Here is a 16,404-nt window from a genome sequence, read left to right as displayed (position 1 = left end):
TTACCACAACGCCATGTTGGACAACATTGACCAGATACATTTTCTTTCACAAGATTCATATCTTCTGCACAGGTGAGTAGTGGCACAGGACAAAGATTTGGGTCACACACTAAATTGGAAAAAATGCCATGGATGAAGATTAGTTTCTTGTAAAAGCTTGTCCTCACTACCTACCACTTAGTTCGCTGCCATTGTTGATGTAGTGCACAGACTTCTATTTCCCCAGTGTTGCCTCTCCCACCACTCACTTGCCATGTTTTGTGAGGATGGAAAATATGACTCCCAAGCAGGTACAACAGTAGTAGAACTGGGATAGCTCATCAGGTGAAGGGCCCTGAGAAATGCCAGGTGTGCAAGAAGAGAAAGAAAGTAGAGAATGTATGGAATCACCTGGAAAGCTAGAAACTCTAAGATGATGAGAAAAGTCATTGTAATCTATCTTGAGGAGGTGATGATATTATTCAAGAAGAGCTTTTAGATGTATAAAAACATTACATATATTTAATGTATATTTTATATGCTAAAATTCAATGAAGTTCTGATAGTACAACTAAGATTCACGGGGCTTCTTAAATATCCGACACACCTAAATATTTGAAATTAGTTAAGATGTATCATATACTTACCACAATAATACTGTGGACAACAGAAATGTGTGGTATTGAGGTCCACAGTGAGAAATTCCCCATCAGTACAGAGTGGAACAGGTTTGGTGCAAGATTCACAAACTAAAGGTAAAACGAAAAGCCAGAAGTCACAGCTGAGTTAAAAAAAAAAAAAACTAATTATTGACCAGATTACAACACACATACAACATGGAACAATGGTTAGTAAATAGGAAACAGGGTAAATAAGGCTTTAACAGACAGATCTCCTCACCTGGTCATGAAAACAGGAACACGGACTAAGTACCTTGCTATTTGCTTTCTGAGCGCAGTGACATAGAAGAGCGGTGTCTTAGCAGAAATATAGAGCATTAAGATTTCTAGAGCAACTTCCTTTTTCCTAGGATCCAAATGTCATTGATTGATTTCCTTCAGTTTTCTGAATTCCCTACCCTTGATTACTCCAATTCATGGAAGAGTAATATAGTAGGCACCTGTTCTTTTGGGCTGGTCGGTATCCCTTTCCTACTTCCATTACAATTCTCTGAAAGACCCTGAGGAAATGCCCCACCCACACTGCCTTGGAATGGCTCTAATAAAGGTGCCTGACCTTCAGCAGGCCTCCGTGTAGGAATAACCCACATTAGACAAATCAGAATCTCTTTCTATGGCATTTCAATCATAAACAGAGGCCACCAGGGCAGGAAATGTGTGTTGCTGACTCAGTCACTAGTGATGGCCACCTAGAGTAGCTGGTTTCTCTCCTTCCAATGGCTTGGTTGCTCTGCTTCATTGTGATCCTACAACATCTTGATCCCAAAGCCTTCCAGTAATTGCTTGTATGCAAGCTAGCTGGAATCAATCCATTTTGCCACTTGCACTCAAAGAACCTTAACTGGTACAAAGAGATGTGTTTTGATATCCATAGGTACATCTGAAACCTACATTAATCACCAGTCTTCGATATGAAAATCCACTTGATTTTTATTCAATCCACTTTTTATTATTTAAATCCACTTTTTATTATTCAATGTCCAGACAGAATATATATCTCCATATAGAGTCTTTTCCCAACCACCTTTCATTTCTACCATTTTCTTCCATCATCACCATGCTCACACATATATCATACATAATATATAAAACAAGATTTTAAAGTAGTTATCTAATGGCTTAGCAGAGGCCATTATTTGAGTTGGTTCTTCAGGGAAACCCAAGGATGAATTTTTCTCTAAAAACAATTGTGGGGTGCCAGGTGGCTCAGTAGGTTAAGAGTCCACCTTCGTTTCAGGTCATGATCCTGGAGTCCAGGGATCAGCCCTCTTGGTGCTCCCTGCTCAGCAGGGAGCCTGCTCCTCCCTCTCCCTCTCCCCTTGCTCATGCTCTCTCTCTCTCTCTCTCTCTTTCTCTCTCTCTCTCAGGTGAATAAATAAAAAAATCTTTAAAAAATAAAATTTAAAAATTAACTGGTGCTAGCCTTATTAAAGAAAACAAAACCTTGATTATATTGTCTTGAGTATGTTTTAACTGATATATATATATGTGTATATATATATATATATATATATATATATAGTCCATATATATATATATATAATAAAGGAAAGTAGGCTAACTCTAATAATTGTTGAGTCATTTAAAATGCTGTACTTTCTTTTCAATTATTCTTATTCAGTTGAATTCCTACCAGTATATCAGCAGAATATTGGTTACCATCAGTAACCAATGAAATTCATATCAAATAAGAGATTTTCCCTACATCCTCCCTTTGTTCCAAGAAGTTGTCTCACAGAGCACTCACCACAGAGAGGAGAAAAACAGCAAGGCTCTTCCTGTTGAACTTGAATCACGAATTGGTCTTCTCTGCATTCTGGTATTGAAATACTGGGGCATTTCAATGGGTCACATTCTGCAGAAACACAAAGATATTTGAAAATTTGTATAGAAGGAAATGATAAAGTCATATGGTTCAGCTCTCTTTGAATTAATATATATCCTTCTAATTCAATGTGTGTTCAGCTGGGGAAGGTTCTCAGCACCAAGTAATTCTCCAGACACCGGCTGGGTGTCCTACAATTCAACTCAATTCTGACACTATCTGCAGACACCAGTTACAAGCCCCACTTGTTACCTGCACTTCTGGTGGACTGGCTATAAATCAGAGGTTTCCACAAACTCTTCCTTGGTTTGATTAATTTGCTAGAGCAGTTTAGCAGAATTCAGAGAAACACTTGACTTAGCAGATCACCAATTTATTATAAAAGAATGTAACTCAGTGGGATCCCAGGGTGGCTCAGCATTTTGGCACCTGACTTAGGCCCAGGGCATGATCCTGGAGACCTGGGATCAAGTCCCACATCAGGCTCCCTGCAAGGAGCCTGCTTCTCCCTCTGCCTGCGTCTCTGCCTCTCTCTCTCTCTCTCTCTGTGTGTGTATGTGTGTCTCTCACGAATAAATAAATAAAATCTTAAAAAAAAAAAAATGTAACTCAGGAATAGCCAGTTGGAAGAGATGCATAGGGCAAGGTACAGGGCAAGGGGAGGGAGATTTCGTGACCTCTCAGAGCACATCAGTCCCAAAATTTCTTGTGTCCACCAACCTGGATGTTCTCTAAACCTCAATCTCTTTGGGGTTTTTTATAGAGTCTTCATTATATAGGCATGGTTGATTAAATCATTGTCCATTGAAGATCAGACTCAACCTCCAACTCCTGTCCCCTTCCTGGAGGTCAGGGGGTGGGATTGAAAATTCCTACCCTCCAATCACAGGGCTGACTCCATCCTCAAATTTGCTAAAAGCCTGCCGAAAGAAACTCATTAACATAATAAAAGACACCTTTATAGGTCTCCTGCTTTAGGAAACTCCAAGGATTAAGAGCTATGTGCTGAGAATGGGGTGTAAGACCAGATACACATTTCTTATTATAAATCACAATATCACACCTGCTATTTCCTATATATTTCTGCTAAGATTAAGATCTTTAAAATGAGTTAATTCTCTAAATCCATGTATTAATATAAATATATAAATTTAAAATTCATATATACTTATATTTATAAATAAATTGCAGGTTAAAAAAGAACTATCTTGGGGTGCCTGGGTAGCTCAGTTGGTTGAATGTCTGCCGTTAGCTCAGGTCATGATCCCAGAATCTTGTGACCGGCTATTTTAGGTTCCCTGCTCGGTGGGGAGTCTGATTCTCCCTCTCTGTGCTCTCTTATTCTGCTCTCTCTCTCAAATAAATAAATAAAATCTTAGAAAAAAATAAAGAACTATCTTTAGCAAGATCGCTCCATTATATTTTATAACAAATCATTTTCTTGTAGACACAAAGAATGAGAAACTAATCCACTGTTCTGAACAATGAACCTTGCTCTTACTGTTCCCAGTTCATTACTCACCACATTTATACTGTGGACAACAAGAAAGAGGACTATGGCCAACAACCAATTTTTGACTATTCGTACAGGTTGGAATGGCAGTTTCACATAAGGTCATGTCACAGCCTGGAAATAAGAAACAGAAGCACTAAAATATTAGTCAATATAACTAAAAACTGTGCTTCCAACTCAAATCAGGGAAGTGATTTTTATTATGCATGTTTTTACATGTCATTAAACACATTCGGGTCACAAATGGGTCATATGTGAACAGGTAGTAGATTCAAGGTTTATTTATTACGGTCTTTCACTCTCGATTGTCCTAAGTCAAAGATTCCCAGAACCTTTACCTTGTCACATATTATTGAACACTATTAATTGCTTATAGTGAGAGTCTGCATGTGTATTTGCAAAATCACCAAAACCGTAATGTGGAAAAATGTGCTTTGAGAAAATATAAGTGATATTTATGGCAATATTTCTGTTTGCACTTCAACCTTTTTGTTTACCAAACATTATGCATGCTGTGCTTTTTTTCACAAATAATATCAACATATCTTGTGGTGTAACTTACTGTAAGGCTTCAGCCTGCATACATACCACAAATTTCCTTTGAACAGCAGGTCCACTTATCAACAGTGCCCAGGACAACTTCAGCTTCTCGTTCACAAATTGGCGAGGGCTCTTCATCACAATCTGGTTCTATAGGAATAATACTTCCATTCTCCAAACATTTGTACAGTGCACACTCATCAATGCCCCCATTCCAAATCTCCCCAGCAGTGCGAGGTTGGTCTTCACTATCAGTGCATGCTTAAAAAGATGGACACTTATATTACTCATAACCAGGCACTAAAATAAATCAGGTTGTGATGTTTTGGCTTCAGACCATGACTTGGCTCAGTGACATAGATAATATATCACAGATTTTTCCTTTCTTACATTCTTTTTTTTTTTTTTCACCAGCTAGTAAACTAGCTTACATTTTTCTTTAAAGAAATTTGTAATGTAGTCTACAAAAGTATTTTTCCCTTCTACAACTATCTGTAAATTTGCATGTCCTCTTCTATAAATAAGATAATCTGTTCATTATTTCTTGTTCATTTTGTCTTGTTAATATAATTTATTTAGCTTGAACAAACTAAGTAAAATAAATTTAAGTTAGTTTTAAAATATTGACTATTGAAATTGAGAGATATTAGGGGAAAAAAGTCCCTACCACATATTTATCATTTTTGTCATACGAAAATTCAAAACACGTCAGCTTTAAAATCTAAATGTAGGAAGTACCTAATTATTTACTGAGTCTTGTGGTTTTATTATTAAAATGATAAATACACAGGTCCCTAAAAAAATAAATGTGCTTCTTTATTCTCAAAGCCTTCTACAAATACTTTTCTCAATGGCAAACACAAACTTGTTTCTGGAACTATATATGCATTTCACTTCTATTTGCCCGTTCTCTTTCATTATTACCTTAATTCCTTTTCCTCTAACCCTAATGATAAGTCCTGTACTGCAATTTTCTCAATTTTGCACTATTTTCATTGCAACCACCATGGAGACGATGAGTCAGAATAAAATGAAAGTAGAAAAATTGAATGTTTTCTCCCCAATAATAATACTATCTGACATTTCTTGAGTGGTTCTTTTTCTCTATGCACTGTTGCAAAATGCTTTGTATTATTTATGTATCCCCACACTAACTTTATGGGATAAGTGCTATTATTTTCCCCATTTTGCAGATGCTGACTCAGGCTCAACGAGGTAAAGATGAATCACTATTACATGAAATAACTGGAATTTCAATTCACATTCTATGCTCTTAATTCTTAATTTGTCGTACCCTTGCCCAGTTATTATAGAAATAGGTAGAGATTAGAATACATCATCACTGGGGATGGGTGAGGGGGTTAAATGGGTGATGGGTATTAAGGAGGGCACTTGTTGCGATGAGCACAGGGTATTGCATGTAAGTGACAAATCACTAAATTTTACACCTGAAACTAACATTACGCTGTATGTTCATTAACTGGAATTTATTTATCATCTATCTATCTATCTATCTATCTATCTATCTATCTATCATCTATCTATCTATCTATTTATTTTTGTAAGAGTTATTTTTATTTCTTTTTTATTTCTTTTTATTTTTTTTCTTCCAATGGGGAGTTTAATAGACAGTGATCCCCAAATACATTCGATCTTAAACTTTTTTTCCCACCAATTTTAATATTTTATTTAAATTCAATTTGCCAGCATATAGTATAATACCAGTGCTCACCCCATCAAGTGCGCTCCTTAGTGCCTGTCACCCGGTTGCCCCATCCCTCCTCCATCCTCCGCCCTTTATTAAACAGAATTTAAATAAATACTTGGAACAACAACAACAAAACACTTCACCACCAAAGCATCTAATTTGAGTAACTGCAATTGAAATCATATTAAAAATCAAAACTACAAAGAAATTGATTTTCTCTCCAACTCCTAAGGGTCCTTTTGATCAATCTTTCCCAGCACATGTCCCCAAGATCAAAAATAATTTTATTTATTTGCCGAGTCCCTAAGAAGTCATTTTGCACTCTGCTGCTTACCACATTCTTTCTCTGGAATGCACTGAATTGAATCTGGCCTGTGAAGAATAGTTCCGTTCTTGCATACACAATCTTCTCTTAAACTCAAACATGAAGAATGTCCATAGAACCATCTGTTCAGACATGTTCTTGCTTCACAAGTCCTCACACAGGGCTGATATTCCTTCCCCTCTGGACAACTCAGAGCTATGAATAACAGAGGACAGAATTTGCTAATGATCAAAGTCACCTATTTGGATTATAATGAAAGGAAGAGATATCAGATTTCTTTCTGAAAATCAATTTGGCTCATTTCCATCTCTTCAATTCTCATTTTTCATTTATTATGTAACCAAAAACTAGAAATAAAATAAGCAATAGGTATTTTTGAGTATCTTCCTGGTGCCCAGCTAGTATGTTATAGTAGGAAAAGCTCATCTGATTTGTAGCAAGTAAATATGATCAAGAAGCAGCCCAAATCTAGTTGGCATAAATACAGAGTCAACTAGTATGAAGTTCCTTCTCTGTGTAGTGAGGAGATAAAACAGTCTATTCAGAAAAAGCAGAGAAATATGCTTTAAACATGTGACTCCATCAAACCATAAAAAAGAAAAATGCTGTGTGTTTAGGTTTAAGCCTTTTCTGTTAGAAGAAACTACCAGTGCTGAACAGTTTCTAAATGATGTTACAGAAAATTCTTTTGATTCTCAGTGATCTTCAAAAATCATACTGTTAAAAAATGAACACACAGCTGGTGGAGGTATAAATTGGTAAAATCTCAGTGGGGAACAATTTGATGGTGTCTATTAAAATTAGAGATGTCATACATTTCCTATGAATCAAGCAACCACACTCTTGAATAGTGATACCTCTGGGAGCAGAAAGGCAAGGGATAGTAGGGCACAGCAGGAGCTGAGTTACTTCTGAAATGAAGTCATGTAACCAGTGTTTGTGACATATGATTCTTCTTATATGTATTTTACCTTTTCTTCTAGGGGAAAATGACAACTTTTATTTTATTTTGGAGCATTTCACTAATACTCATTTTGATCATCTTTTATCACTTGATCCATTTAATTGCTATTTCTTAAATTAACATTGTTTTCTGTAAAATAGGCTTGGTGATAGGCTTAATAAAATTTTTATGAAAATCATTACAACTTGATGAGAAAGCATGAGCCCTATAGATAAAAATGGGCAAAGGATACATACAAAAGAAAAAAAAAAAAAAAAAGAGGGATCCCTGGGTGGCGCAGCGGTTTGGCGCCTGCCTTTGGCCCAGGGCGCGATCCTGGAGACCCGGGATCGAATCCCACGTCGGGCTCCCGGTGCATGGAGCCTGCTTCTCTCTCTGCCTGTGTCTCTGCCTTCTCTCTCTCTCTCTGTGACTATCATAAATAAATAAAACTTAAAAAAAAAAAAAAAAAAAAAAGAAAAAAAGATCCACGAACATGGATTTGGAAAAAAAAAAAATGAACCTAGGTATCACTCAAAGAAAGCTAGAAAGATTTGTTTCCATGGAAGTGGATACTATGTCAGGAAAGAAGGAAACGGGGACAGAAAAACATACATCCTCTTCCCAAGCTAGGGGACAAGCAGGAGGCGGGAGTCGGAGGGGGGTGCGGTAGGTCAAATGAGGCAGGTTGAATTGAAACCAAAGAAATGTGCTCTGGCATACAGAATTAAAACCCCTGTTCAATCCCCTGTGATATCTTCAACATTTCCATTGGTTTTGCTGACTGATATTTTGTGGACTAGGTTTTCTTTTGGGAGAATTGGAGCCGGATGAAACTAGAAGTGGCCTATGTGGGAGAGCTGACTTCTAACTCCTACGTTACATTTATATGTATTTTATTCTTTTGACATTATTTTGTGATGGAAAATGAAAAGAAAAAGAAGTGAATGTAATAAAATGGGATGTTATGGGATTGTTAGAAAATATTATTTAAAATGTACCACTTAAAAAATAAATAAATAAATAAAATGTACCACTTACGGCAGTAATCAGGTGTTCTCCACTGAATACAGATGTCAAACCTGTTGCACAAAGTCACATAGGCAGAAAGTGCATCACATTCATAGTTCCAAAAATAGGTATAATTGATCCACATCTTTTCACAAAAGTTCTGCGGTGACACCTAGAGACATTTCACCTTGGCATAAGTTATATTGTTTTATTTCTCTAAAGGCCCTACGTTAGTCTAAAACTGTTCTAGAGAATCAAAGGGTGGAAAATTAATACTAATTATGGTTCTTCCTTGACCTTAGATTCCAAACTTCATGATACTAGATGTCACTTCTGATGTAATAATATTTTAAATGCATTTTAGATAGGATAAATATCGCCTGCACTGATCTACATAAATCTATCTTATGAAGATGACAAAGAAGCAAAGTATGTGGGCCTAGTAAAATCTATTTCTGATATTGTATTTCGGGTCACAACTGTCTTTTCCATATACTGGATAATCTATGAGAGATCAAACTGGAAGTTCCTGAAGCGTTCTATAATGAGACATGGGATTACTTATTAAATGAGGTTATAAATGCTTCTTGAAAACTATGTGTTAATATTGAACGTTGAATAATTTATATAATTTGATATGCCTCGATTTAAAAATTCATCTTTTTCCTACAGATTGCTTCATTTTGATTTAGAACTGCCTGTATTCTAAATAATTTAACTTCCAGCGACATTAATTCCAAATTTTCTCTCTACTCATTCATTCAGTGAACATATTAAACATCTACCTGCAGATGCCAAATTCTGACACAGCTCAAAGTGCCTGATAAAAATATGTAGCATTTTTCAGATCCCATCATTTCTTTTTCAAGGTTCATATCCAATAAAAACCAAGATTCTACATTCTTTTAGTCTTCTTTATGGAATTCCCTTGGTTTCCAGTACCTCATTTTACATGGAATACTTGCTACGGTCCAGAGCATCCCCACTGAGGAATCCAGGGAACACAGAGTTTCCTCCTTAAAACCCAGGATGTTGAATGTACTCCATTCTATTGCCTTGTTCACCTGTTCAGTGTTGGCTCCTCTGCTGCCCCTTATCCTGAGTGTTTCCCTAGGTTCCATCCTCAGTGGTCATGTCTACTAACTACAAATGTTCTTGCCAGACTCATACCACCATCTTGGGCATTTAACCTTTTTCCTCGGTTTCCTCATAAGTTAAAGAGTTAATAATACATTTACTACTACTTAAGGTAGCTGTCAGTTAATATACAGTAAATGTTCAGAGCAGACTCTGACACATTGCATATTACTTATTATTATTTTTTAAAAATCTGTACACAAATAACTCCCCAAACCTGATCTCTGGCCTTAACTTACCTCTTCTGAGATCCAGAATTATGTTTCTAAGCTTTTTCTGGGTATTTTTGCTTTGAAATCCCATATGACCTAATTCATTCAGAGTGAAAAATTATATACCTTTCTGCTTAACCCCCCAAAGTTGACTTTCCTATAATCTCCATTCATATATTCACTTATGTACACTTTCATAATTGATTGAACACCCAACTACATATCAGGCACTATGCTAGGCATGAGCAGTATAAAGTCAGTAACACAGACCTAATTCTCTGCCTCTGGATCAAAGCTAAAAAAGGTCTTTGCATAGAACCCAGAGGAGTCACCACACTAAAATGAATCAGAGGAGGGAAGTATTTGACTGGAAAAACTAGGATCTTAAAGGCCCACTGGCAGGAAAAACCTTGGAATATTCAGAGTTGAAAGGAGACTGGAGCTTAGTAAGCAAGAAATGTGTAGCACAAGAGGAAGCTAGAGAAGTGGGTGGGCCAGAGTGTAGAGGACCCTGTAAGCCTTGAGAAGGTTGTTTGGCACATACTTTATGTAAGTGAAAGACACTGAAGGGCTTTAGGTAGAAAAATGATACAATCCAGGCAGATCATGTCTGCTCGATGGGGATTTTCAAATGAAGGTGAAGCTGACAAGTGGGAAACCAAATTACCTGCTTTGCTCTCTTTTGCCCTTCAATTCCCTGGGAAGGGATCTGTCAGAATAAAGGGACTCTGCATAGCCTCTCTAAGCCTTCAACAGTTAAGTTGGGAACTGGTTGATTAAGTTAATCAACCTTCTGAGTTCCCAGTGAAAAATGGATTTTTTGAAAATCATGCTTTAAAAAGACATTAAAATGACACTAAACTGGGTTTTAAAGTATCTGTTTCTTCATTTTTATATACCTGCTTTTTTAAAGATTTTATTTATTTATTTATTTATTTATTTATTTATTTATTCATTCATTCATTCATTCATTCATGAGAGACACACAGAGAGAGGCAGAGACCCAGGCAGAGGGAGAAGCAGGCTCCCTGCGAGGAGCCTGATGCGGGACTCGATCCCAGGACCCCAGGATCACTACCTGAGCCAAAAGGCAGATGCTCAACTACTAAGCCACCCAGACACCCCTACATACTCGCTTTTTAAAAACAATGTAAACCTTTAAAACCTATCTGCATCCAAATCTCCAAATAAAACTGAAGCTCCCAAAAGATACGCCATTTTTATCACATGACTCGCCATCCTTTGCCTTTCCCTGAGGGAACTCATGGGGCAGGCTGAGAATTATGGGGTCTACACACCACAGTCTAGCACAGGAGGTGCTACACAGTGAACACCTTCCTGCTTTAACAATTCCCTCACCTTCTTTCCCAGGCTCTTCCCCTCCATATGTCTTACACTCAACCATTTCAATATCTTCCTGTTATAGCCTTTTATAAAACTTGTTCTTACACATATTGTTGTATCTGTGTAGGCATCCCTTCTTCCCCCTTCTCTCCTGGCAAATTCATCCTTCTAAATAAATCAAATATCTAAAGGTATGAGAAGTCTCCTCCAAACCTGGACTCCCACATACCTCCAGACTGTATATTGTCACGTATCTGTTCATAAGCTCACTTTCCCACCAGAGCTTCTGTGAATAAGGGAGAGTCTTTTTTTTTTTTTAATTTTTATTTATTTATGATAGTCACAGAGAGAGAGAGAGAGAGAGGCAGAGACACAGGCAGAGGGAGAAGCAGGCTCCATGAACCGGGAGCCCGACGTGGGATTCGATCCCGGGTCTCCAGGATCAGCGCCCTGGGCCAAAGGCAGGCGCCAAACCGCTGCGCCACCCAGGGATCCCAATAAGGGAGAGTCTTATTCATCTTCGGATCATAGGAGTTTAACACGATGCCTTGTAAGGACTAAATGCTAGATGTCCACAAACTTTTCATTAAATGATCCATGAAATGCTGTATTGGTCTGTCCTATGTCCCTAACAATGGATTTATTTTAAAAGATTTTATTTATTTATTCATGAGAGACACAGAGAGAGAGGCAGAGACACAGGCAGAGGGAGAAGCAGGCTCCCTGCAGGAAACCCGATGTAAGACTCAATCCCAGGTCTCCAGGATCATGCCCTGGCTGAAGACTGGCGCTTAACCACTGAGCAACCCAGGATCCCCACAATGGATTTTTTTAATGATAGAGATTATTTAAAATATCTACTAGTCACATAAAGTCAGAAAGTTAGAGACAAACAAAGAAGGTTTAAACTGAATATATGACAGGTTCTATCACAAGTATACACCTAAGATGCCAAGACCATAGAGAACTGATAATATCCTTACTGGCTTGGTTTCTCTACTGGGTTATCAAGTGACATTGATTTCTTTCTCCTACAGGCATTTATTCATAGGACAGAATTTCATTTTTCTTGAAAGCTGTAGATACAGTTTTGAAAAAAAATAGGAGAAAAAAGATAATTAATTATCCTTTCTATATCTTTAAATCTATAAAAGTAAGTGATTCTGAATTCCAGAGCATACTGACAGCAGGTGTGGTACTAAACTATTCTCAGTAGAAGAACATCATGGCAAGAACAGGAATTTATTGGCTTTACTCTCAACATGTCTAATGTGACAGTTCTTATTTATGGTTGCCCTTGACTTACTTTATGATGGCATGGAATGAAAACTCTCCTATTTAATAACTCAATGCAGTGACTGCAATCATGCTCAGTACAATTCCTAACAGGTCTTCTTGTTGTTACTTCAAATGATTTCTCAATTTCCCAGCTTTCAATAAATAATTCTATGTCTTCCATATTTGTAATAATTGTGCCATTTTGCATCCTTAGATCATCATCTGGATCTTCATTGCAAATTCCTAGAAAGATATGATATTTAGAAGGAAACATTTTTTTCACTTAAACCAAATGTAGACAAAAGAAAGAAATCATATTAATAATTGATTTTAAAAGAGTAAATTATTTACTGCACAAGGTGCCGAATGTATATCCTTTCACTTTAATGTTGATGGAATTTTTAAAATATGTATCTGATTCTTTGATAAAGTAGTACAGAGTTGTCTTAACCAGATTAAAAAGAAACTACAAAAAAATACTAATAAAAAATAAAAAATAAAAAGAAACTACAATCCTAGAAGTTAAGAAATGTGAAAAGATGATAGAAAATGAAGAAAGAGGAGATGGATTCTGCTCCCATACTTATTCACTATTACCACTACTTTCTAAATGAAGAACTAGTTCTTAAGCTTTCCAAGATATTCCTTAGAATAGCGGGCATTTGGTGATTGCCTCCCACACAGCCATTCCCCCAAGGAAAACCCTACCTGAAAACATTAAATTCCTGAAATCTAAATTTCAGGAATTTATCCCTGCCCCGTCACCACTACAGGAGAGGGCATGATTGGCACAAAGGTAGTCCTTACTCCCTTGAGTTAACAACTGCTGGAGGTACTAAAACAGTCAGGTCAGGCAGTCACCAGACACACGGCTACATTTACCTTTTGGACAACCAGTGCTAAACAGGATCTGACCTGGAATCCTAAGACACAGACAATATCCCTTCCTTAGGATGACATGACCTATTGATTATCATGCTTTGACCTGCTGTAGCTTCTAGCTTCCTGAGGAAGGCCAGATGGAGGATGGAGCTTACTCTTCATCCAGTGGAGTACAGAGCCAAAGGAAGTACAGAGAAATGGCCCAGAACCCTTATCTGATCTGAATCCCACCCTACCTTAAGACATAATCTTTCTTAATCCTCAAGGCTCTGGCTATAAAAGATATAACTTGAACATTTTCTTCAAGTATCAAATCTTAATCCTCAAGTAGGCATGTTAATATCATAAAAGTTGCTGCTACCGTAATTGCCTTGTCCTTGTAAATATACAAAGGTCTGAGTTCAATGCAAAAACAAACAACTAAAACAAAACTCAAGTGAAATGAACTATACTGTAAAGCTGCTACTATTTCTTAAGTCTAAACTTTCCTGGAAAAAAGGTAATTGCTAATAAAAAATATGTTTTTATTAGCAACTCCAGCCACCAGCCCTATAAACTTCATAGTACTGTATAGAACAAGGTATTCATACAGACTTCCCATTCTGGGATCCTCAATTTAGGTCACACTCTTGTTTGCTGTAACTTTTTCAGACCTGATAGCACCCAGCTTTGATTCACAAAAACCACTCTTCCCACTATGGACGTCATGAACTTTAGGGGTTGTCCCTTGGTTAGCAAAAAAGGTGATCCTAGCCCCTTCTCTACAGTGTGTAAAAGCATGAGCTGGCAATAAGTGAAAGAAAAAACCCCCACAAGATCAAACAGAAATCATAGCATACAGAAATTTTAATCATCTGAGAAAATATGCATTCCTAAAGCCTCCAAGCATTACCCAATAACTTGATTTATTATGTATAATCAATACTATACATACTCAAGAATAACTATTTCCACAGTGATAGCCTTCAGTCCCCATAGAACTTTGTACTGTTTATCACACTACAAATAGGCAAGGAAATATGTAAACCTTTTTAGCCAAACTTTGCACTAAATGCTTTAAAGAAGAAATTTTGCTTTACGTCTTTTGTTAGGGGAAAGGACTTAGTCCTATCTGTTTTTGAGTTGCCAGCACCAAGCACGGAGTCAAAACACTCAGAAGGTCAGTAAACTTTTACTCATTGAGTGAGATTATGAGATTACAGTAGATATTTTTTGCTAAGCTAACATTCATTGATGGTGTGTAGTAAGCAATGCATTAAGGGTTTGACATTAACTTTCATATACAACCCTAACAACAATCTCGAAGGTAGTAGAATGTGGCTATTTTTATTTGAAAGATGAGGAAACTGATGTTCACCCTAAGAGTGCAGAGCTACAAAGAGAATAGCCTCCATCAGACATCAAAGCCAGCATTATAGTTTTTTTATCCTGTTGTGTACCTAGAGGTGTCTCTAGTTTGTCTCCTTTGGCTTATAACTATGTGTCTATGTGATATGATGTGATATTAAGCTAGGTGTAAAGACACATCTTGAGATGTGATATTGAGAATGATGTGTTCCCTGTATGTAACCTTTAAGGTGGCTTAAGCAACTAAGTTTTCCCATATTTCAAATTTTAACATAATAAGGAAGAAACAAACTTATTTAAGCCTTTAATCTTTCTGGAACTCCTATTTCTCACTTACGAATTAATACCGATTTATGAGGGCTACCGTTAGAATTGAATAAATTCAAATATGTGAAATAAGGCTTAGCACTTTATTAATGATTAATAAAGATGAGCTAGCAAGAATGTAAGTAGTATCGCAGTAGTAGTAGTAAACATGTATTTCCCAAAAAATATGTGACTTGAACTATTATTTCTTCCTTCTTAGCCCATTTATTGAAAGTCGCCGCTTTCCTTTAGTACTCACATGGGGAACTGAAAATTAATGTCACACCTCAAATATGAAAAGTGGGGCAAAATGGTGTAACGTGAACAGGAAAGAAAAATTGGAAGAAATTCAGATTTGAAGAGCAATTCTCACCACAGAGTCCTTCTGTGTAAGATGACAAGTTAAATCCAGGGCCAAAATGAATGTCTATGATCCCTGTAAGGTGAGCCCACTTCACGATTAGTCCAGCTGGAGTCGTAATCACATACATGGTACCAGAATCTTCTATGGACAGTTCTTGACTTGAAAAGGGCAGAGGCACAACAATAGAATCCACTTCTACCTAAAATAACACAATGAATTGACAACTGTTAGAAAAATGTGTATGTTTAAATATATACTCATTAAAAGTAGAATTCATATGATTCCATTACTTCTCGTTGAATATAAACTACTTCCTAAGTTTCTAAAAAATTTATTTCTCTGCTGCCTGACACCGCTTCTCACAACTCCAAGCTCCTTTATTATTCCTTTGTTGTGTCTTGCTACATTCAGTATTTGTTCTAACCTTGTTACCCCTTATTTTCTTCAAAACTTAAAGTTTTAAAGTTTCTTCAAAACTTTCTTTTGTGTTACCTATGCTTTTCTGATGTTTCTGTCAATTTATGTTAATTACACCATTATCTACTAATATGAACGTAGGGTAATAAAGTTATTTTCAGGATGTTTTCTTCAACCTGGATCCTTTCCTTGATCTTCTAAATCAGTGTTCCCCTATAATACTCCTAACAGTCATCTACCAAGCTTGGCACAGAGGAAGTTTCCCAGCGACTCAATTTCCTATGTTTGGATGGGACTCTAGACTCTGTATTTTTAGCATGTATTATTGGTAATACAAATGTAGGCAATCCGAGGATTATATTTAGAAAAACTGTTTCAAGTAATGACAAAGACATGGAACCAGCAGTAACTTTGTGGGTCATGTCTCACCAACCATCCAATTTTTCCACTTTGTATCTTCCTCATTACTGCCGCCTATAGGCTAAAAGATCCTTATTCCTGCCTGGTTGATTTCTGCTTCCTTTAAGATTTCTCTTGGGTGTCACCTCCTCTGAAAATACCTATTCCACCTTCCTATAAACTGCATTAAGGAA

The 16,404-nt window shown here is 36.9% G+C and overlaps 1 protein-coding gene across 3 annotated transcripts in view; it reads right to left on the bottom strand.

Moving 5' to 3' along the window:
* OTOGL (otogelin like) overlaps positions 1–16,404 on the bottom strand; it is a 131,750-nt gene that overhangs the window by 16,815 nt on the left and 98,531 nt on the right. For all 3 annotated transcript variants that reach the window (XM_072772890.1, XM_072772892.1, XM_072772891.1), the window contains 9 exons: positions 15,404–15,593; positions 12,524–12,738; positions 8,555–8,696; positions 6,580–6,765; positions 4,586–4,798; positions 4,007–4,111; positions 2,407–2,514; positions 627–728; positions 5–109 (listed from right to left, as the gene is read on the bottom strand). In XM_072772890.1, coding sequence (XP_072628991.1) covers positions 5–109; positions 627–728; positions 2,407–2,514; positions 4,007–4,111; positions 4,586–4,798; positions 6,580–6,765; positions 8,555–8,696; positions 12,524–12,738; positions 15,404–15,593 — 1,366 coding nt within the window. The remainder of the gene's footprint in view (positions 1–4; positions 110–626; positions 729–2,406; positions 2,515–4,006; positions 4,112–4,585; positions 4,799–6,579; positions 6,766–8,554; positions 8,697–12,523; positions 12,739–15,403; positions 15,594–16,404) is intronic.

The sequence above is a fragment of the Canis lupus genome, chromosome 13 (genome assembly GCF_048164855.1).
Source record: "Canis lupus baileyi chromosome 13, mCanLup2.hap1, whole genome shotgun sequence".
NCBI classification, from domain to species: Eukaryota; Metazoa; Chordata; class Mammalia; order Carnivora; family Canidae; genus Canis; species Canis lupus.
This window is presented reverse-complemented; position numbering and strand designations above follow the sequence as displayed.